General features: G+C 34.7%; 1 protein-coding gene across 1 annotated transcript in view; it reads right to left on the bottom strand.

Annotated features, from left to right (window-relative positions):
* CFAP47 (cilia and flagella associated protein 47) overlaps window positions 1-22,580 on the bottom strand; it is a 347,912-nt gene that overhangs the window by 298,075 nt on the left and 27,257 nt on the right. Inside the window, exons 19-24 of the mRNA XM_074860922.1 lie at window positions 22,181-22,258; window positions 21,487-21,631; window positions 19,834-19,928; window positions 8,093-8,261; window positions 4,901-5,001; window positions 3,497-3,662 (exon numbers count right to left, since the gene is read on the bottom strand). Coding sequence (XP_074717023.1) covers window positions 3,497-3,662; window positions 4,901-5,001; window positions 8,093-8,261; window positions 19,834-19,928; window positions 21,487-21,631; window positions 22,181-22,258 — 754 coding nt within the window. The remainder of the gene's footprint in view (window positions 1-3,496; window positions 3,663-4,900; window positions 5,002-8,092; window positions 8,262-19,833; window positions 19,929-21,486; window positions 21,632-22,180; window positions 22,259-22,580) is intronic.

Raw genomic sequence — 22,580 nt, 5'->3', positions numbered from 1 at the left:
GTGAAGGTATAGCACAAGTAGGCTATAAATCATAGGAAAATACTTAGAACATCGAATTAAGGGCAATTGATTTTCACAGTTATTTATGATTTTCTGTAAATAAAAGATATGGGAACACAGCAAAAATACAAATAACTTCAAATGACAATCAGTCACATTTATGTACCTACACATTTGCATTTACACATACAGTTTATTCAGTAATTCAAAATACTGACTTTTATTTGTATGCTGTTCTCTGCTTCACAGTCTGCAACGTGCAAGCAATTTTAATACATTCTCATGACGTAAACACCTAAATAGAACAGCCATCATATAGATGATCATCCCACCTATTCATTATCACATGAACCCTCTCCAGCTGCTGCACAAAATAGTATTAGAATTTCTTTTTTTTTTTTTTTAGTTTCCTCTGTCTTAAATGCCAGAGTGGTACTTAGAAAAAGGAGAAAATAAGACCCTGTGCTCATCCAGGCCCTAAATATCACCAGATACCTGGAAATCCTTCCAGTACTTAAAAGGAGCCTAAAGGAAAGACAGGGAGGGACTCTTTATCAGGGAGTGTAGTGGTAGGATGAGGGGTAATGGTTTTAAACTAAAAGAGGATAGATCCCGATTAGATGTAAGGAAGAAATTCTTCACTATGAGGGTGGTGAGACACTGGAACAGGTTGCCCAGAGGAGCTGTGGATGCCCCCTCCCTGGAAGTGTTCAAGGCCAGGCTGGATGGGCCTTTGAGCAACCTGGTCTAGTGGGAGGTGTCCCTGCCCACGGCAGAGGGATTGGAACTAGATGATCTTTAAGGTTTCTCACAACCCAAACCAGTCTATGATTTTATGAAATATAGATTTATTCTTTTTCTCTTCCAAGTCTAATATTGCCCTGAGCAATTTTCTCTTCCAAGCTATATACATTAACCTGATCAATGCAAAATGCAGCTAATATAGCTCCTATTAGAATATGTTTCTCAAATTCAAAGGAGACAAAAATGTTTATATGTGTTCTTCACAAGTGATTATTTTAGTATGATCCACAATTATTTTAACCATAGGCACAACTCTGCAAAAATATCTATTAGTATACCCTGTCAAAGTTACAACACTTATTTTTCAGGCTTTATTATCTGAAATACTACAGAAATACCCTATTGAAATCAAAGTAGAAATTTATGAAAGGAGAAAAAAATGTTTAAAAGAAATAGAGTTACAGTAAACTACATGTATATTTTTTAACTGAATCTCAAGGAACAACAGAAGGTTATGAGTGCTTGTTTTCCCCCTTTCCAACCTTCTATATTTCCATTCTTCTTTCCTCTACATTCTTACTCCAAAGACCTGGGGTCATAATATGTTTCTGTTCCTCGACTTCTTTAACCTATTTTTCCTCTGGGTTGCATCTCAACAGTTTCTCAAAATTCAGAAGTTTACCCAAAGCCTTCCTTCTGTCTAGACACGCTCTCCAGACGTGCTTTGAGTGGATCCTTACATCCTTCATAAGTAAACTAAGATTTCAAGTCCATATTTCTAAAACTTTGTAAAACTGAACATCTGAAAAGAGATAACTTCCAGATTTTTCTCCTACGATATCTCTCTGCATTTTATCCAATCTTCTTGTCATCCTGCTCCCACTGTTTAACCTCTTCTGATTTTTATATTCTGACATTTTCCCATGCCCTGGGAGAATTCATTCCATTTACCTAGTATCCTTGGACTTTTTTATTTCATATTGCTCCCAAAACAAATTCTTTAACAAAAATCTTCATCTCTGCTTATTTTATTTTGATGACCTATGTAAATTATCACTAAAATCTGATTGAGGACCTGCACAGATGAAATGAAGATGAGATCACATAATTTGGTTCCAAACCCAATGATTAAACGAAGTACAAAATAGAACATACCCAATTAAAAAAAAAAAAAAAAAAACCTTTATTGCATTGAACACATTTTTATGGCTCTTTCATAAACGTGCTTCAGAGCCAAAACCCAGGGTTTTTGCAATTTACTTTGGAGGAACGTAGGAGAAAAGGAGACAAAGTGATGCATCAAATCCAGAAACATACTGTAAATATTTTTGCTTGGCCTTCCAATAGTAAATGGCATTTAACTTTCTTCTAGCAGTTTAATTTGTAATAATATATAATTTAATAGAGTAATTTAAATACATATTTCTAAAAGGATACCTCATGGACAGCTCACAAGTGCAGAAACTGCAACTATAGATACTGATTGGGTCAGAAACTTTCCAGGTATTATATGCACAAAGAAATACTACTTCAGAAAAGTCACAATTTGGTACTCAAAATAAAAATTAAAATCATTTAAAACAAACAACCTTCTAAATATTTCTGCAAAAAACATTATATATTAATTACTTTTCCACTTCACAAAGCAAAATCACAAGTTGATGTGATTTTTTTCTTCAACCATAAGACAAAAGCTACCAACAAAGCATAGATGGAAAAATGTTTTGAAGTACAGCAAGCAACTCCAAGCAACAATTGCAGTTAAATACTGCTCTTGAATATTCACAACATGTTTGCAGAGCAACATTTAATACAGTCTTCTCAATTCATCATACAAAATCATGGCAAGAGTCTTATACCTTTTTTTTTTTATTTATTTATATTAAATTGTTCCCAGTGCTTAACTGAGGTTATAGTTTTCAATCCTATCATAAAGAATAGCAGCAACATCTTTCTTTAGGACAGGGATGCTCACTTGCTGACTCAGGATCAGATCCAACTGACAAAACAACTTTTCTTCCCCTTGAGAATGCTGTTGCCCCAACACTAGGCCACTTAAAGCTGTCAAAACAAACGAGTTCTATAGGCGTCAACTGCATACGCTGGTGGGCTTTACCAATTTAACTATAGTGTTACATCACTCTCTACCCTTGACTGAGAATAAGGTAGAATCTTAATATTCATGTTCTGCCATTCTTCTTCTGCTGTATGTGGTTGATTACCATCTTCCTGCATGCTCCCAAGTTTTGTTAGAAATACATTTTACCTTTTTTACTTAGGTGTGGTTGCCTGAGCAGACTACTCAGAAAATACCATAGCTATGTGACTTTGTATCTCACTGAGGCAGGAAATTTCCATTCTTATCTACATTATTGCTATTCAGAAAAAAATTCACACACGTTCCAAGTACTCTTGGAAAGCTTTAGTATCTAAGTCAGTCAACCTAAACAGACATAAAGGAGCAGTACTGAAAACATTGTTATTCCAGTCTTTGAAGCTTTAGATGTGCAAACCAGACTTTTCAAATAATGCTATCAAGTGATTCCATGCTTTGTGTTAGGTCTGCAGCTGTCTTATTTTCTCAGAACCACAACAAACCTTTCTTTCGTCATTTTAGTTCATTATTTAGTCACGTTAACTGAAAGTTAATCAAAACAAGTGCTAGTTATGATTTATCATAAAAAGTCACTTAAATCTATGAAAATTGTATATTGGCCAAACTATCTGTAAAAGAATTCAGAAAATTACTTACAAGGGCAGAAGAACACAGCAATGCTGATTTTTTGTCCTGGATCAAGAAATCCAGTCTGCAGACTAAATTTAAAAATACCATCTTCTGTATTTTTGCCTGCATCATCACAATTCAATTTCCATGTCAACTGCTGCCTTGAGATATTCTTCAGGTCAAGCTTCTGTAAGTATTTGCAGAGAAAGGAGGACATCATGAAAGAGGGAAAGCAACAAACACCATGATACTTTTCTTATTGCTCTATCCTAAGTTTTTTTTGGTTTTTTTTTTTTGAATCAGAGTGAAAGCGAGAAAGCACTAGGAAGCAATGAAAAACCCAGTTTATTATATCTGTAAGGTGAGAAGATGAGTATGCCTATCAGCACAAACAGGATGCTTTCCAGTCAGTCACCAAATTCAAAGAGCAATACTTCCTTTGCAGAATGGAAAAACCTCATTTATACAAGGTAAATAGACCAAAGCATCATGGTGAGAGTTAATCGAACAGAAATGAGGAGTTTTTTCCTATAACAAATGAAGCACAGCAAGCCCTAAACACATGGTTCACAACATCTAGAGTTCCAGGTACATATGTTGAAAAAGAAGTAGTTTAGAATAGGTTTTCAAAACCCATTCTTTCAATTCAATAAGACTACAGTGGAAACAAACAAACAAAAAAATCCATTCCTGTATCTCAGAGTTACTCTTTCAACTGCTAACATATCCATAGCTAGGAAAAAGGCCTTGACTTTGTATTATCGTTGTTTTCCAAAGATACTTGAAAAAGAGTTTCAACTGTTTTCATCATTGCCAAAAGCAGTTTTTTTTGTAATTTCCAAAGCCTTTTGGGAATTAGAAACAATAAATTATGTTATGGTACGTTTTGCATTCGTACAGCCAAATACTCTTATGTTCCAAAACAGAATGGCTGTGGCCAAATATCCTATTTAGTGCCTTTTCCCATTAAGCCCTAAATCATGACCAGGAATTTTTTGGGGGAAAGGGCCAGTTGGCACAGATCAGTACCATACAAAATACTGGGACAGCAATTTAACTTCATGGACCATCATGGCACATCAATTGCATTCCTGCCCTGTCACTGTCTAGTTTACTAGTATAGGCAGAAAATCTTGGGAAGTAAGCTTTCTCTTACACAATTCATGGTCAATTTCTCATGGTGTCCACACTTTCTCATATATGAGAGAGTCAGGACAAGCCCATTTTTGAGTTTTGGAAAATTTTCTAGTGATCAAAAGATAAATATAAAAATAAAAAACTGAATAAAATGGGTCAAATTTAAAATTTTTAAACGATGTATTTGAAACACAACCAAATTTTGAGTTCCAAATCTGTATTCTTTTCCCACTAATTTTTAGTAATTAAAAGCTATAGCCAAGAATAACTATAAGAACACTTGTGATTACATACCTGAGAATTCAGACTTTCATCAGCAATATTGAACTGTATGCCACTTGAATGTTGTACAAATTTAAGTTCCATTGAGGAAAACTCCAATGGTGATTTAAGTACTGTTAGAAAAAATAATTTAAGATGTTTATACAGCATTATTTTGACAAATATTTCCTCAAAGTCCCTGCACATTTATCAGAACTCTCTTCCTTTGTTTTAAAACTGTATTTTCTTTCTATTGTTCCTATATTATATACATAATTACTGTAATTTAACTTTGTCTCATCAGGACCCTTTAGTCACATTAAAATTATTTACATTTTATATCTACCAGATTTATAACATCTCTCCTTCATATAAAGATGCTATAAACACAGAGCCAAGTGACCTTCCTATTGCAGATGAATACATTTACATTTGTGACAGTAATCATTAGAAAAGACTTGAATTTATTTTTTTTTTTTTTACAAAAAACAGTATTTCTCTTAATTTCATATAGCAAGAATGAAGAAACCATCACATAGGATGAAGTTTAAAGTCAGGATTAGGAAAAACAAAGGTGTATGCTCCCACAGTCTCTTTATTTCTTGATTAGATTAAACACTGGAAATGAATCTAGCAAGCATACGGTATCCTTTAATTAAAATCTGTAAATTTGTTTCACACTCAGTGAGGAAGTGTGTTGATCAGCTCTCCTCCCCCTAGAAATCCCAAAGGATTTCCTAATCACATATCTCACATTATGTAAACACCACCACTGTCTGTATGTCTCTGAAGCACAGGCATATAAACTCTATGAACTAATATTGGTTCAAAGTAGGAACCTAATCTGCTGGAATGCTTCCATCAGTATGCAACTATGTCACTCACCTCTAATAGAAACTACCTATACAAGAAAAACAGCACCACTGAAAGACTAGGAGCTTTAGGAAAGGAAATTATCTATGCCACAAAAAAAAAAATTGTGAGTCTAATTATTAAAGAAAAAGAGGTCAGCTCACATGAGGCCATTACAGTGACCGTATGTCCTCTTCCTTTGTGTCTGGCTGACATAGGGCTTGTGTCTTTTCCAGTTGGGTTTTCTGCTTTGGTTTGTTGTGGGTTTTTTTCTTTCAGTGTTGTCTTACTGATAAGCAGTCTCTAAGGGAAAAGTCTACAAGTATTTAAGTAAGAGATCTGCTTTTCTTCCTAGGTGCTGAAACAGTCTACAAACTTTGTTTTTAAAAAAAAATTCAAAAAAAGATACATGATGGATTGAAAACATTGACTACACTGAAGTTAAAAGACTGAGTTGTCTACTCTGAGATTATTGTGATTTTTTTCTCAGGGTGAACAATCCCAAGTACAAACATCGGATATAAACTATTGATTTAAGTGCCAACTGCACTGTCCTGTGCAGTCTGAACCTAAGTCAATCATGAAAACTGTCACAGGAAAAAAAAAATTGTAAGAGTGGAAAACACATGTGCCATAAAGCACACAGTAGAATTAGTCATATTTATCAAATCAAAATTTAGAATTTGAAAGATGCATCCTACCCACTATTACTTTTTAAGGTGATAATCTGAAATGATGAATCAATAGCAGACACCATTTTTAAGTTGTCAGAATGTAATGAAATTATCAAGTTCTTTTTTAACAATAAAAATAATTTGGCTAGTTGCCTGTATCTTTATGATTATGTGAAATACTAAGTGGTCAAGACATTTATTTATACTTCTATTCCTCTTCCCAGCCCATCAAAATTCCAAATAAGACTGTAATTCCAATACTGAAATTTAAATAGAAGACTCACTCTATTTTTTCAAATATTTCTTTAAGTTGAAAGTATTATATATTCACTCTAATACTATGATTACTTGTTGTTGGCCTATATTGGTACTTGGAAGAAATTCTATGAGGCAGGAGTACAAATTTGTGGTAAAATTTAGATAAGATTATAATTTATTAGTGATACTTATTGATTGACTTGATTCATTATTCCACAAAGAAAGGGAAAGGGAAATAAACATTTTCTTTTTTCTTTAGGTTACATAAACCACTTCTGCACTAGAAATTTGTCACTTTGATTTATGATTTTTTTACTTAGAGATGTGCTTTCTAATAATCTCATATACATATGTAAATTTACCTTTATTCTATGTGTTCTTAAACTAAATATATTTAGAAATGTTCAATATTAATTTACTTCCACCACAGGATCTAAAGAAGGTCTCTCAGATTTCTTTGATATCTTAAAAGATTTCAAAAGTAAGACTTAAGTTAAAGCCTACAGAGAATAAAAAAATTTTTAAAAAAGCACACCAAACAGATAAAACCTAATAAATTGGAGTTGTTCATATCCCACATTATGCATTTAATTGGCCAAGCCTCCTTCAGTGCTCCCAAGATATTTAAACATTACACAAACACCATTCCAGGAAGACACTCAGCACTTAAGTCTCATCTCAAATACACAGTGACTACATATTAAAAACTGAGATGAGGAAAGCTAGTGGATTAAAGTATTCACAAGGTGTAGGTCTACGTGACTATAAGGAGCAGACGAAACTAAAGAGAACCACTTATTATTTTAAGAAAAGCCGAAGAATCATTTAAGATATCAATTTCTTGCTGCAGGCAAACAACCTGTAACTTTGGCCATTAACAAACTCTGACAGACCAGAAAAGTGCAGTTCTGCACTTAAAAGCAAACGGACTAAATTACCACCAATTTTCTCAGATAGGATCAGGGCCAGTCAGAGGCATTTTAAAGGAGTTTTAAATCTAGCTAGAGCTCCTAGTTCTGACAGGGTAAGACTAACCAAAAAAAAAAAATATATAGTATGAATAATATACTACTTTTTTACACTTTTCAGGTGAACTGCTGTAAATACTGGGGTCTGCAAGGTAAGGTCTAGGAATACTAATGAATGAATAGAAACAAAAATGAGATTTGGTAAACTAATTTTTATATAGACAAATGGCTGTATTAAAAAAATGTATTTTCACAGCACATCAGCACATCATAATTATGTATGGAAAGTTCAGCTTTACACATATTTGAAAATACAAATCAAAATTTGAAAATTTTGCAAGTTTCCAATAAATTTACACATTATACCATCAGCAATCAAATTTAAGTAGTCATTCTCTGCAATTAGAATACAAGCAAAAACAACACCACAAATACAAGTATCCACCATCTGCTTAAGTCCCTCGTTTACCTACCAACTGCTTTAACTCTAAAGAATGGAACAGCCTCAGTCACCGCCTGTGGCCGAGGAGCAACAATGCGCATTACAGATCCAGCAGAACTCGCAGATACAGGGCTTGGCTGTGTCGATGAGGAGTCTGCCCGAGGAGTATTAACTGGAAGAGTGAAGTCATATGCTGCCACCTAAAGGACAAGAATATCATTGTGGTCACTTGCCCAAAGAAGGTACTTGTAGGTACTTCTTAAACCATCTGAGTGGTATTACTATTTCATAAGAATCATTGAAATTAATTTAGGACCTGATCATTATACTCAAAGGATGGTAGTTTATTAGCACCCAGTATCAGCCCTTTAAGCAAGCAGTGGCCAGCTATTTTTTCCCCCACCAAGGAAAAAACTGTATGCCCAAAAGCATCAGGGTTATCAGCACAGCTACAGACAAGGCTTCCGGTAAATTACTGTGTTGTGTTCCTCTCCAACCACTCTCCTGAGTGAAAAAAAGATTGGAGCAGTAGCCCAAATGCATAAGCATGAGCACAGGGAGGGGAACAAAGCTATGTAAATTAAGAAAGCCTTTCTCAAACACCGAAGAGGAAAGGTCAGCTGTTACGGTATACCCAGCACAAACAAAATGGACTCTGAGATCAAGGGGGAGCATGAGTTAAAAACGAGAAGCCTCAGAATAAATAAAACAAAACAAAAAACTCTTAAAACTGTCATTGAATGCCACTGAATTCCAGGAGTCGAAATTCCAGTAATTTTGATCCTAGTTTTATCCCTGCAATCACATCTCCAAATAAGTAGAGTTAAGAATTTAAAATATAGCATGTTTTATACAAAATCATCTTTTTTGACAGACTGTGCACTTCAAAGACCAAATTTATTTCACAGGATACTTTCAAGGAGCCATTTCTTGGCTCTTGCTCTCTTTCCAAGGATTGACACAGTACAGCAGTATCTTCTTCAGACAAAAAGGTATGGATAACCATAAGAAAGGTAACAGAAGAAAAAAACCAAATCTTCTTCACTGAAACCACTGTTTCCTTCAAATTTTGTTTTAATCTTGAAGGCCACTGAAATCTCCAGAAAGGACTCTGGCCTATAAAATCTGCATGCTGCTTAAAATCTGCAACAAAACCAGCTATATAAAGAAGTTGTGAATCATTTAAAAGCTTTCAAAAACTGCAGAAAATAGTGCATCATGCTTCGCTTTCACATATGTGGTAGTGAGTAGAATATATAAATGACAGGAAAGAAAAATAAATAAAACTGTCCAAAGCCAGGACATGAGGCACATAACCATCTGTAACAGAATCAACACAGAACTTCGATAATGAGGAGCAAGTACGCAGCACTTAGTATCTGGAGTTCCAGCAGGGTTTGTACCACACAATTACGAACTCCTGGTGAGGGAGATGTGTGCTGAGCCTTATGGAACATTTTGTGTATTTGTGCTTAGCACGAGGAAAGCAGGGGTTGAGGGGAAGTTTTTCTAGTGAGAACCCCACAGTCCCTTGATTTATACTGATACTTCAAATCTGATCATTATTAGATTTTATAACATAGAATTGGCTTCTTAAAATTAACATCATGAATGCCATTTAAGATTTTTTAGTCACTAATGCTTAAGGTGTATCATAAACAAAGATTGAGTAAAAATCTCCTGATTTTACTTATATACTCTTCTTTTTTTAGTATGTCAAGTCACCCACATAAAATACTTCAAGTTACATTTTCTAAATATGGTCTTGTTGCATAAAACCACACAATTAAAAATTAGACTGAAAAGGATCTTTATCGTGTGAGAAGTTCCCTTCACTTCAAAGTATGTGCAAAATACATGATTTCATGTCACTAACAGTAGCTCCTTGCAGTTTTAGAAAAACAACTATCTTTTCTTACAGTAGAAATAATAAGCATTGCACTTCAAGGCTGTGAAATCCATGAAAAAAATCTTGTAAAAATTTTTGCAAAAATATAAGAGAAGTTTATCTATCTCTTTACATAAGAGATAGAACAGAGCTGAATACCAAATGATTATTTGGTAACCATGACAGCTCTTAAAATAAGAGAGAACTGTAAAGCGAACCAATACCAGAGAGGGGGAGGGGGGGGGGAAACATTTACAGGACTCTCTAGATCAAGCATCTCATACAAAAGTCACAACACAGACACAATCTGAAGATCCCGTCACACTCCTTCAGCTGTACGAGAAGTTTGCTATACTGGGTATAGCATACCCAGTGTACATCTTCAGAAGTGTAATATGGAAAATGCTGCATAAATAACCAACTTCTCTCCCAAGCTTTATGGGTCACTAAGGAGAACAGAGAGATCACTGCACATCTCAACACACATCTCTGTGTCTGAGACTGCTCCCAGCCTTGGCAGCTCCCTATAGCCAGCAGGTATTTCCCTACACTGGCAATTCTAACACTTGAAACACCAATGCCAAGAACTGCAGTAAAAAAGTGAGCTAGAAAATCCTTCCCACCCCTAGCATGTATGACATATATAACAAACAATATAATGACACTAAGCTTTTAAAGCTTGGTAAGATGAAAATGCTTAGCCTATAATAGATATTATTACATCTTTGGCTGTGCAAAAGAGTACAGTCTAGCACTGCAATTGTTCTTCAGCAATGATGTTATGTTTAGTTTGTTTAGGTCAGACAATAAAAGGTGAAATCCCTTTAACCCTCTCCGAAACAGCTATTCGAAATTTGGTTTTCATCCCAACAATCAGGAAAATTTGGTTTAGTCTTACTATGCAACAAGGGCTTTCTTTGCTAAGAACCGGCAAACAAAATCAAATATGTGCAAGGCACTCACTTAATTCACTACATGTAGGACATGATGTTCACTGAAAACCTGCATTTGCTGTGAAGTACAATGGTGCAAATTCAGAGCCAACATAACTCATAAAAATGTATTTCTATAATTAAGAACAAATAATAGACCTTTTGTTTCATTCATATGTATCTTTGTCTTATTAACTGTACAGTAACTAACCTGTACTACAAATGAAAATTTTTTTTTAAATTCTATATACCTAGAAATCATATGATAATTCATACACATACATACAAGCACACAAACATACACACTTTACTGAATCAGAACTAAAACTTAATTTCATTTTTGAGGACTTCACTTAGCAAGTAGAACCATTATTTTTCTTTTTATACATATTTTAAGAAAAAAAAAAATGATTAGTGTTTAATCTCAAACTCCATAATGGAAAATTCTCTCTTGTAAGATTATATACTCAAAAAAATTAATAACAGTACTAAAAAAATCCTATACTATTACTGGACTTGCAGTCGCTTTTTAAATACTCTAAGAACACTTCACAGTTATTTATCTATTGAGATATTTTTCTGAAGCTGTATTTAACTTCATAAACCAAAGAATACAGCGAGGGGCAGGAAGTAAACAGCCTAGAGAGAGTTCTTTCACAAACACTCAAGGTTGTTTATATCATCATAAGAAATATTTTTCCTGTCCTGATTTACACTAATTACACACATTAACTGGAAAGGAGGCATCATCTACAAAGTGGTAGTTTTAGCAATTAAAATACTTCAAAAGAAGCTTTAAAAAGACTAGTCACATGAGGCAAAGGAGCTTTTTATTATGTGTTTCCATAGAACACCTCCAAAGGATGCCAGAAAAGGACATGCTTGTGTAGGCTGCCACCAGAACATAACAATTCTTTAAATAAAACTGATATTCCTGCAAACTTTTATTTAGAGAGCATTTTAAAACACCTTCCTTTTTTTTTTTTTTGCTAGAATTGCTAAACAAATATAAGTTGTTGATTTTAAGAAATCTGCCTGATCAAGAAAGCTCTACTACCAAAACTCATTTGAATTTATGAAATAGGTTTGATACAAAGTACAAGGTAGCTCTAAGCCCAGTGTTGGAGAGTGAACGTAGCTGACGCTTCCTGCCTCAGGCCTAACTACTCAGTATACCGAAAAAAACCAAAAAAAGGGAACAACTACCCCATCAACCATGCCAATTAAAATAGTATTTTATATAAAATTCATGCCTAAAAAACAAGCAAGCACAGTTATCAGGTTGAGGGGGGAATCTGAGAATAGAAAAAAAAAATTATTTTCAAAAAACACTTCCAAAGCAGTTACTTCATTTCTATCTTTACTAAGTACCCCAATGCAATAATATATTTTATGCTTTATAAAATATATTTTGCTGTGGGAGTGTCAGCTCTATGCAGCTGTGGGAGATTCAATATGTTAAGAGTCAAATCATGTGTTACCAGTAAATGATTAAGAGGCAAGTTGGCATTGGCCTGTTAGCCCTGCACAGCTATGGGAGATTCAATACTTAAGAGCCAAATCGACATTGGCCATTTTGGGAAGCTCAGTTGTGGGGAGCTTGGTGAGAGATCAGCTTTTGCGGAGCTCAGTCAGAGAGTGAGCTTGGTGAAGGTGGAGAGCTCTGCTCAGGGAAGATCTGTGTAGGCCCGGAGAGGCCTGAAGAAGCAGCAAGGCTTGGAGGAGAAGCAGGCCTTGGAAGAGGGATGCTAAGCTGTGCTAGTGTGAAGAAGATGGCAGGCACTGAGACTGCCTGTGTGGTATGGAACTGTTTGTGGGATAAGAGTATTGATGACTGTCTAGTTGCTGATTTGTTTATTATGAAGTAAGAGCTTGGATGAGAGCAAAAGTATGAATTATTGTATGAGTATGTATTAATGTAAGAAGAGAGAAAGAGAGAGATTAAAGAAAATAAATAGCCGCTGCCCTGCAGAAAGAAAGAACATTGTGATGTGTGAATTATTTTGGCCGCTACAACTTAATACAACTTAGTACAATTGAAAGCAAGTTATTAAAATTTAATACATTTTGCTAATTGTTATTGTAATTGCATTGTAATTGCATATATTCTCAAGATTGAGCAAAAATTTTGTTATCAAATCGAGGAATCATATGGTTTCTTTAGCACAAAAAAATGTGACATCTCCCTAAAATTACAGTACTTGCTTTCACAGTACAACTTCACAGGGAATTACAAGTAAATCAGTAAGCTAATTTAAGACTTAATTTTAAGTTAAAACATCTGTAAAGGATAATACTCTTGTATTTATCATAATATGCACTGTTCAAATATCTTGAAGCAGTGAAAGTCACTGAGTTTTTGTGTAAAGGCTTGTTTTATTTATAGCACTAACATATGGATTCAGCAGTGATACAAGGAGAGAAAATGTGATGTACATTAGAAAAAATCAGTTTGATTCAAATTTAAACCTAACTGCAAAACCAAGAGTTTATGTCCTACAACTGTATACAATACACATTCTCAACCTTCCCTAAGATTTAACATGAGCTTTTCCTTAAAACATATTTAAATCTTTCATGCAGCCTAAATTCCCCAGCTTTATATTACAGATAAGCAGCTTTCCACAATGAATAATGTAACTAGTGTTCAAAGCCATCATTCAAAACACTGAAATAAAACTAAATCTTTCCCTTGTATATGGTCAGAGATGATGCACCAGCAACACCCTGTAATTCCACAGCTGCAGATTTTCCATAGAATTCATTTCTTACACCATGAATTCTGTTCTTTCATTTTAAAAAAAAATACATCATTAAAAATGCCAAAAAATCCCCAAAACCACCTGTCACTTCTCTACAAAAAGCTTAAGCAATAAGCTCTGACAGGTGTGACTTGCTCGATTTATCTCAATCAAAGGCCCTCATAGGCATCATTATTACACAGCTGTGTATTTTGTCTTTTTTCCAAGATCCTGGAATTTGCTATTTTTCAGCAGAGTAAAAAAAAAATAATAATAATAATTTTGAAGCAGTACACTCCTGCACCTTGCTTTGCCTGTTTTCCTTACCAGATCATGCATGCCACTGCTGCTAGCAGGTGGAGCACCCTGCCCAGAGAAACACAGGGATAGTTGAGGAACGAATATGAGCAAATATTTATAGTGACCACATGCTGCCTGTTTCCCTGGCACAAAACCAAAAGAATGAGGCGCTCCTCACTGTTACACAGACAGGTAGCCTGCAGAAAGTGAGCCATGGTCAGAAAAGTCACGCTTCTATGCTTCTTAGTACGATTTAAAACTCAGTTCAAAAATAATCACTGCTAGCAATCAATAAATAATATTATTAGTAATAATTCTTAGCTCTGTCTCTGGATAAGGATGAGGGAGCTACAACAGATACTTGGCCAGACAGTCATGGGGTTTTTTGTTTGGTTTTGGTTGGTTGTTTTTTTGTTTAATTACCAGAAATTTTTTTTCTATTCAGCTCTGAAATGAGAACCCTTCCTAACCTATCATACATTCAGCTGGCTAAGCCTCCTTATACTGTAGTGAAAAAAAAAAAAAAAACAAAACAAACCTAACTGAAGCATCTCTCAAACAAAATTATATCAAAACAGAAAAGAAAGCAGCATACAGCCTGTATACAAATACAATAATAAGAAGTATTTGCTAGCTTACCTATTTATATATATTTTCATATACTGTTTTCACTTACAGCTCTGACTTTCACAGCCAACAAACACCAAGGTTAAACTCTCTCCAGTGAGGCAGAGAACGCTGGCACCTCTAACACCTTCCAAGACACTGGAGTAACAGGAAGACACAGCCAGGCCGTGTCTGAGCAGCATCCTAGCCTTATCTATAATGCATCGACTTCATTTTACCACTCAGAATACTGAATTATCTCAAATTTTTTTAGATATTATTTTATAAACATACCAACATACTTCATCTCTAAGAGCATTTTTTTATGTCATGTATTTTTACATACTTTTAGTAAGAATGGGAGAAGCTATTCAGAGTTCCTATGTATTTACTTCATTTGTTGGTTCGAAGCTTTCTGAGGCAGAAGGAAAGCTATCGCCAAGTTGATTTTTAGCAGAATTCAAGATTGCACTCAAGACTAAATACTTGAAGCCTTCCATTAATAATTCAAGTAGTTTTAACAGAATTTTAAAGTGTATTAAAATAATTTCATGCTTTTGTGATTTTTTTAAATCAGCGCTTCTGAATTATTTTAAGTTTTTCCTTAGTTCTAGTATCCACTTTCTTAGCAATAACATCAACATAGTGGGTTTTTGTTGGTTTATAGGGTAGTGTTGTCAGTAATGACTACAACAGCAGGAACTTTTAGTAGAACCAGAAGGTGGACAGAAAAGAATGCGACTCAGTGGGATACAGAAGGTTTGTAGCAGCTGGGAGATAAGCTGGGTAAGAGCAGTTGTCCGGAAAATGGTGATGAGATCAGAGAAACAGCTGTTCAAGTGCAGAGGCAGGAAACAGCACTGAATAGGCAAAGCTCAATATACAGAGGAGATTAGAGTATTTTCAAGACTGGGAAGTCAGGAAAGAGAAGGAAGAAATCTGGTGAGAATAGGGGGAAATCTAGATGAGGTAGAATGATAACTCTGATCCAAGAGAGAATGTTTTAAGAATCTGTAACTAGTAAGAGTTTCTGATCACAATAAGAGATGTGGGTACATGGACCATTTTCTTAACAGAACTGGTTTTTATTAGTATTCTACTTTGCAGGAGTTAAATTAAAGAAAAGCTACAGCATCCTGGGGAGTACATATACTTCCAGATGCTTCGTTTAGTCACGCCATACTGGGCAACAGAGTTTTCAAAGTTCTCTTCATTTAACATTAGTCAGTGCTATTGCTGCCAGGTATCAGTGCTGCACTCTCAGTGATGTAAACTTGACCACCAGTGGGTTGTAAGTGTATTTGGGCATGCCTTGCATAGCAATAAGCAAGTGGGCCCCTGATAGGCAGGCAATAACACATGTGGAGCAGAAGGGAAGCTCTGGTTGAACAGTGAGCTTACCCAGCACCAAGGGCAGAGGGAGACAGAAAGACTGTGAGCACGTGGAGAGAGGGGAAAACTGAAATAAAAGACATTTCATTAAAACAACACTTATTAGTTGGTTATGAGGTATAAGATGCCCCAGGAAAAATTCCTTTTTGAAGTTCTTTATTCCCTTGCTTCTGAAGGAAGTTGTTCTCTTTGGCAAAAATTATTCTCAAGACTGGAAAACCACATAGACACGGAGTTTGAAAAAATAAAAAAGGATGACATCAGAAAACCGTATAAACAAATCTGTAATCAATAGATGCAATATATTATAGAGATTTTTGTTTTTTAAGAAAAGCAGTCACAAAACAGATCCAGTCAAATGTAAGTATATATCATAATTAAAGCAGACTGCCAACTAGTATAACCTTGTCTTCAGTTAGGTTACCATACCACCAGTATCAAGTGACAGCTGGAGATGCTCATCCATAACAAATAGTAATACTGATGAAAAGTGAAATTAAACAAAGAACCATCTGCTACTTCCTCAGTCTTCAGAAATATTAATTTAGTTAATCACTTGAATTTACAGCAGTGTCAGTAGCAACACTTCCAGTCTTCACCCATCCTGCAACTTGACAAGGAAAGAAAATCATAACAGAGCTCAACTGTAACAATGGGAAATAAGAGTACTGAGAGGCAAACAAAATGCCTGCTTGGACTGGGGGGGGGAGGGAGGTGGGCATTTCAGATTTTAGAGAGTTGCTATTTCACTAGTCTGTAAGGGGACGACTGACCTTCCACTACACTCTTTTCTGCTATAGTGGAGAATAAAAGATCACTTTGTACAGCAGCACTATCACCAGAGAAAATCCAATGCCATAAGCAAGAACAGAGCTGTCAAATTTCAGGTTATGGTTCCCATCAATATGTACATGGTTTAGATCTTATAATGCAGTGGGGTGCTTTTAGCCACTGAGATTAAATGGAAAAAAAAAAACCAACCTGCATCTACAGTGCTGATTAGAAATACCTCTGTTAAATACTTTATAAGACTTAATTTAATTATTTTATGAAAATAAACCGAAATTGAGGCCTTGAAAGTTAAACAATTGTTACCTGTTAAATCCTACATATAGTACACACCCTTGTATCATCCATAAAACAATATTGCTAGACCTTTTTTTAGTATTTCTGACCCTATTTATAATTTTTTAATCAGTGTGTTTGTGACATTCTATTTTTATAGAACTCCTAACTGAATTTTCTGTACAGATGCTGAAGTAAAAAAAAAAAAAAAATTCAAAAACATTAACCACTAGCTTAACTAAGCTAAAGTATTCATTACCTTGTTCCCATCTAATCTACAAACAGAGCAAACCCATCAAAAGTATATTCTATTCCAAAGTAATCAGATGATACAACATGAAGAACAGGGAAGAATGGAAACAGGGGATTTGGAAAGTTCTTACAGAAGGGCATTACAATTTTAGCAACCATTTATTTTCTCTGTTCAGTGTGGCTTACTAGAAGCTAACTGGCAGTTACAAAGCAGTATTTTGTTTCTCATTTCTACTGACAATCTTTCAATTAGAACAAAAAATTTAAATGTTGTTGAATACTTATGATTTTAAACCGAGATATGTTCTTTAAGAGGATGCTGTTACAACAAGATTGCTTTTGTAAATGAAATATGCATCTCAGAGGACTTTACTGGTAAAATAAAAATCAAAACTAATTAAGTTTTGAAGCTTGGCTGTAAGAATAGTAATAATATATGCCTACTTATTAAAAGTTCAAACAATCTTTTCCCAATTTTTGTTTTACATAGCTCTGCACTACTTTATGTACTTCTTTTTATTTATAAGGGAAGATAGCCTTTCCACATTCCAATTTCACCATTTGAAGCCAAATATCTATATTATTTTGTATTAGTTATTGTTTAACTGGTTTGAATTTCACACTTAGCAAGAGACAGCCACTAAAAAGTACTGTTATAAATACTAAGAGCCTTAACACTGGCCTTAGTGTAGCCAGAATTTCATCTTTGGAGCAACATGCTGCTAGAATATGATTTTAGAATGGATAAATGTGATTGTCTGACAGATGACTTGACCCTTTGAGATAGAGTGAAGCATTGCTGGTGATGCTTGTCCAAGCCCTTCTTAAGAGTCTTCAATAATGGAGATGTCTTCTCAGATAATTTATTCCAGTATTTGACTCTTTTTGTTACAATGAGTTTTTATATCCAGTCTAATCCACCTGGCATAATTTAAACCCACTACTCATTATCTACTGCAGTGAACACACACATATAAATTATATTCCACAGAATATTGGAAGTTAGTTCCATTTTTTACACAGTTTGTGCTTTCTGGACTTCTGATCAATTCCATTGCTTTCTTTTGGACTTTCTTTCCCAGAGAAATTTTCCCATTTCTTTAAGTATGGCATCCCAAATGGGAAAAGTGTTCCAGCTGAAGTGTTATCAGCACTGAAGTGTTATCAGCACCGATTAGAATAATTATTTTACTTGCTTTACTAACTATTCCTATTTATATAAATCAGTATGGTGTCTCCCTCTAAATTCTTATTCAGCTTGTGATCTACAATACCATACACACAGATCACTCAAACATTATCTAGTCTTGCATTTCTATTATTGACCCTTCCTACTTAAATTAAAATGTCAGCATTTTTCCTCACTGAGTTTCTCTGCAGTTTGACAATAGCTCACTGGTGATATTCTGTGTGTACCATTTTGCAAACAGTTACATACTTTCCCAATACTGTATCTAGTCTAAATCTGACTGCCTTGCTTATGAGAATGTTGCAACAGGCAGTGTCAGGATACTTAAAGATATATCTAATGCTTCTCCCTTAATCTCAACACCTGCTATCCTATAGGAGGAAATTAATTTGGTTTGAAATAGGTCATTTTTTATGAATCTATTGACTCATGTTCTGTCAGGAAAAATCATCTCAGAGTAGTGAATGTACTATAAATTCACACCACCAGTTATTTCACAACAGCTTCCATGTGTACACAGAATCTAAGCCAAGAGTAATAAGAGGAAGAAAATCAGTGTTACAGACACAGCCTGTAACACATTATTTGAATGATGCTTTGAACAAAGGAATTCCCTTTTATTCAAAAACTAAAGTGCTGGGAAGGAGAAAGGGGGGGAAGTGAAAAACATAATATTGTTGACCCTTCCAAAATGCATTGTCTCTGATATGAATTTATTTTTTTAAGGTAAAAATGCAGCTAATGCAACAGGTTTATGTGCTGTAAAAGTAGTCCCCAGCTGCTTGTTCTGAAGCTCGCTCATAATATCAAAGACTAAGTTTTCTTTCAGTTCATTGTTCTCCAAATATGTGGAAACCCCAAACCCTCCCTTTCTAAAGCATTGTCTAATAGGTTTAAGATTTAAAATTTGCTATAGTACTCTCTATTGACACCTACTGCCAGTAAAATGGTATTTTCTTGATGTAAAAGTAACCCATAGTCTTATAACTTCAATTTATTTCCCTCAAATAGCTCAGTCAGAAAGCAACTTTGCCAATCTTTGTGACACATAAAAATCCTACTTTTGCAGTCCCTTGGTCATCTGAGAGTTAAAGCATGAACAGCTGCAAAAAGAAAATGGCTGCCAGCTTGTTGAATGATTTAATGAATGCCTGGTAAGACATTTCGATTTAAGTTTATACCTTTTCAATTTTTAAGTCATTGAGAAAGTGTGTACGCAAATGTTTACAGAAAGCACCAAAAGTTATATAAAGGTTATTTCAGAACTTGTTTTAAGAACTGGATTACTATTATGAAACTACTGCACACACTAAAATGTGCATCTCAAATGTCTATATTATTTCATCATAGAAATATCACAGAGCATCATTTTAATTGAGTATAATCACCATCAGCCCATAAACTTACCTCTTTTGGCATGAAGGACAGCAGGCACTGCAAAGATGACTTTCCCCTTAAGTTAACTGAATACAAATAAGGCTTTGAAGAACAGCGGTCAACCACTGTCAAACAAAATTCAGAATCAAATTACAGATGTTATTACACTAAATATCAACTTTGTAATAGCTGCAGCACTTCAGTGATTTCCAACATAAGGTATCTGCATATTTGTATGGTAAACATTTCTCAGAAAGTTATGAATGAAGGATTTCTCTTAAGGATTCTGAAGGTAATTTTGAGACATGTTAATCACCAGCAACTTTCATTTAAGTTATTGATTTGGGAGAACACAACGTTTCAGAAAAAAACCACAGTCATTTACCTTTGAATAAAAGCATTAGGCAAAAATAGTTAACTGTGATAATGAAAACTAAATATAATAATGAAAACCTAATACCACAAGGATAAAATTAGTTGGCTGAAACTGTTTTCTAAATGACTTTTAGGCATAATCTACACTACAGAAGAATTAAGGCTTGGTTCATTTTTCAGACTTTCATGTTAAACTTTAAGGCACTGGCAGAAGCATGGGTTTCCAACAAACAAGGTAACATTCCTCTGAGGTCAGTATTCATCCTGAAACACCAGGATCAGTATTCACCATTTGAACAGTACTGGACCTGACTGGATGTCACATTACTTGTTCCAAGCACAAACTCTGATCTAGAATCATGTGCAGTGAGTCGATTCCCATGCTGGGTAGTTGCCTGTCATAAACAGTCTTACAGTTCTCGTCCAAGTTAAGATGACTGACTAGGACCCCTCACCTTCCCTTTAAAGTCCACCACATAGTAAGAAAAGCCCTTTGTTCTTGTCAGATCATTTTTTGTCACCATTCACATATAGCTCTACATAAATATACAACTAAATAGTATAATACTCTCTTGAAAGAGTCCCAATTTCCTGAGCTTCCAGGGATAAGAGACCATATATGCATAGCTGCAAAATTCTCTCATGAATAAAGATGTTGGAACAGTAGAGGAGATGCCAGGACTGAAGTAAAAAAGGATGAGCAACAATGAGTGAAGGATAAGAATCTGCACTAGTTCTATCAAGAAACAAAGAACAGCAATCTAATTCCACATATTGCCCCAATGTCATTCTCAGCTGGGCATCATGCAGAACAGAGATCCTGCAATTAACCTGCAGCCATCCTGTACCATTAGGAAAAAAGAGAAGTCCAGACCCTTATACTGATGATGAATTAACTAAACAGTAAACATTGTCAAAACAGTGGGTAAAAGTCCATGAATAGGAAATGAACATAGTTGTTTGGCTTTATTTGGGGTTTTAAATTGTTTTTTTAATTTTAGCTGATGAGAGGGTATTCAACCTGGGTTTTTTTAACATACCTTAGCAACTATAGGAAAAAAAAAAAAAGGGGGAATTAAAAAAAATTTCTGCAGGCAACCTGACATTTTCCAAATGCTTATTTTTGGCAAATGTCATTTTACAGGCAAACCAAAATGTCTCCTCTTAATTTATATTAAGCAGCACTTTTAAAATAATTGCTTTAGGTTTTCTTAAATCAGAAAATTTGTATACCAGAAATAGTCTGACAGATTTTCTCTTAGCATTATCCATTCTTTATGAAAATTCTAGTATAGCAAAAGTAAATACCTGAATGGTCATTAGCATTCAATTTAAAATCCTTATACTTAGAAAAATCAAACTCCACTCTGGTACTTGCTCGTCCTTTGTTCTGCAGCAAAAACGGAATTGATTTTGTAGAATTGACATAAACACCACCAAAGTCAAATAGTTCCTGTAAGTTTAAAGGGGAAAAAAATTGGGTCAAAGCACTGTGGAGTCAAGTTTATAACTGAACAGAATGTGAAAAATGTAATTGTTCAAAGATTCACAATTTATAATACAATAACAGTGTTGGTTAATCAACTGTCTTGCATAACCCCTATCTTTAAAATCTTTGCAGGACATGAAATGCAAGAGTTTAGAATTCAATACGTAAGTCCAGTTACACCATCAGGAAAGTTTTCATCATTCAGTAAACAGATCAATGGATTCCTTTTCCTCCTATTGCATTTTTTTCTATATCTACTCTACACAAATCCCCTCTCTTTTAACATACTTTTTCCAGATTGTCAAGTTCAAAAGCAAAAGCTGTCAGCTACCATTTAGTGCAACTGCTATATGTACATTTAGTTTTTAATTTCTCAAGTTCTTCTCCTTGCTAATTTTCTCAGGAAGTTATAGGAAAAAATTTAAAATATGAACTAGGGATGACCCACTTGAACATCTAGATAAAGCAAAACACTATAAATCTTAACAATTGCTACAATTTCTTCATACTTACCACATCAATGTTTATTTCAGGGATCTCTACAAATCCACCAATCCCAAGCACTAGTACTCCTGAATTTCGCACTGCTACCTAAGTGAATGGATGACATTAAGACTGTTCACAAGGTCATTTTAACATAACTATCTCACCAAATCTATCATAATTACATGGAAAAAAAAAAAAAGGTTAAAAAAACCCAAAACAAAGAAACAATGTACCCCACAGATATAGTGTGTAGACATTCAGCATAATTTGTAATGAAAACATGAAAATAACCCTGCTCTTTATAATAATGCATTTTTGTTATGGAAAGAGGGAGGAATATAAAATGCCTTAATTTTCTAGAACATATATATACAGATTCCAATGAGATTTGGCTTCAAAGAAGAACCAGTCATACCTCTGCGGCATA

This window comes from Strix uralensis, chromosome 2, assembly GCF_047716275.1.
Source record: "Strix uralensis isolate ZFMK-TIS-50842 chromosome 2, bStrUra1, whole genome shotgun sequence".
NCBI classification, from domain to species: Eukaryota; Metazoa; Chordata; class Aves; order Strigiformes; family Strigidae; genus Strix; species Strix uralensis.
The sequence above is the reverse complement of the archived record's forward strand: the minus strand, read 5'-3'. Positions and strand labels throughout refer to the sequence as shown.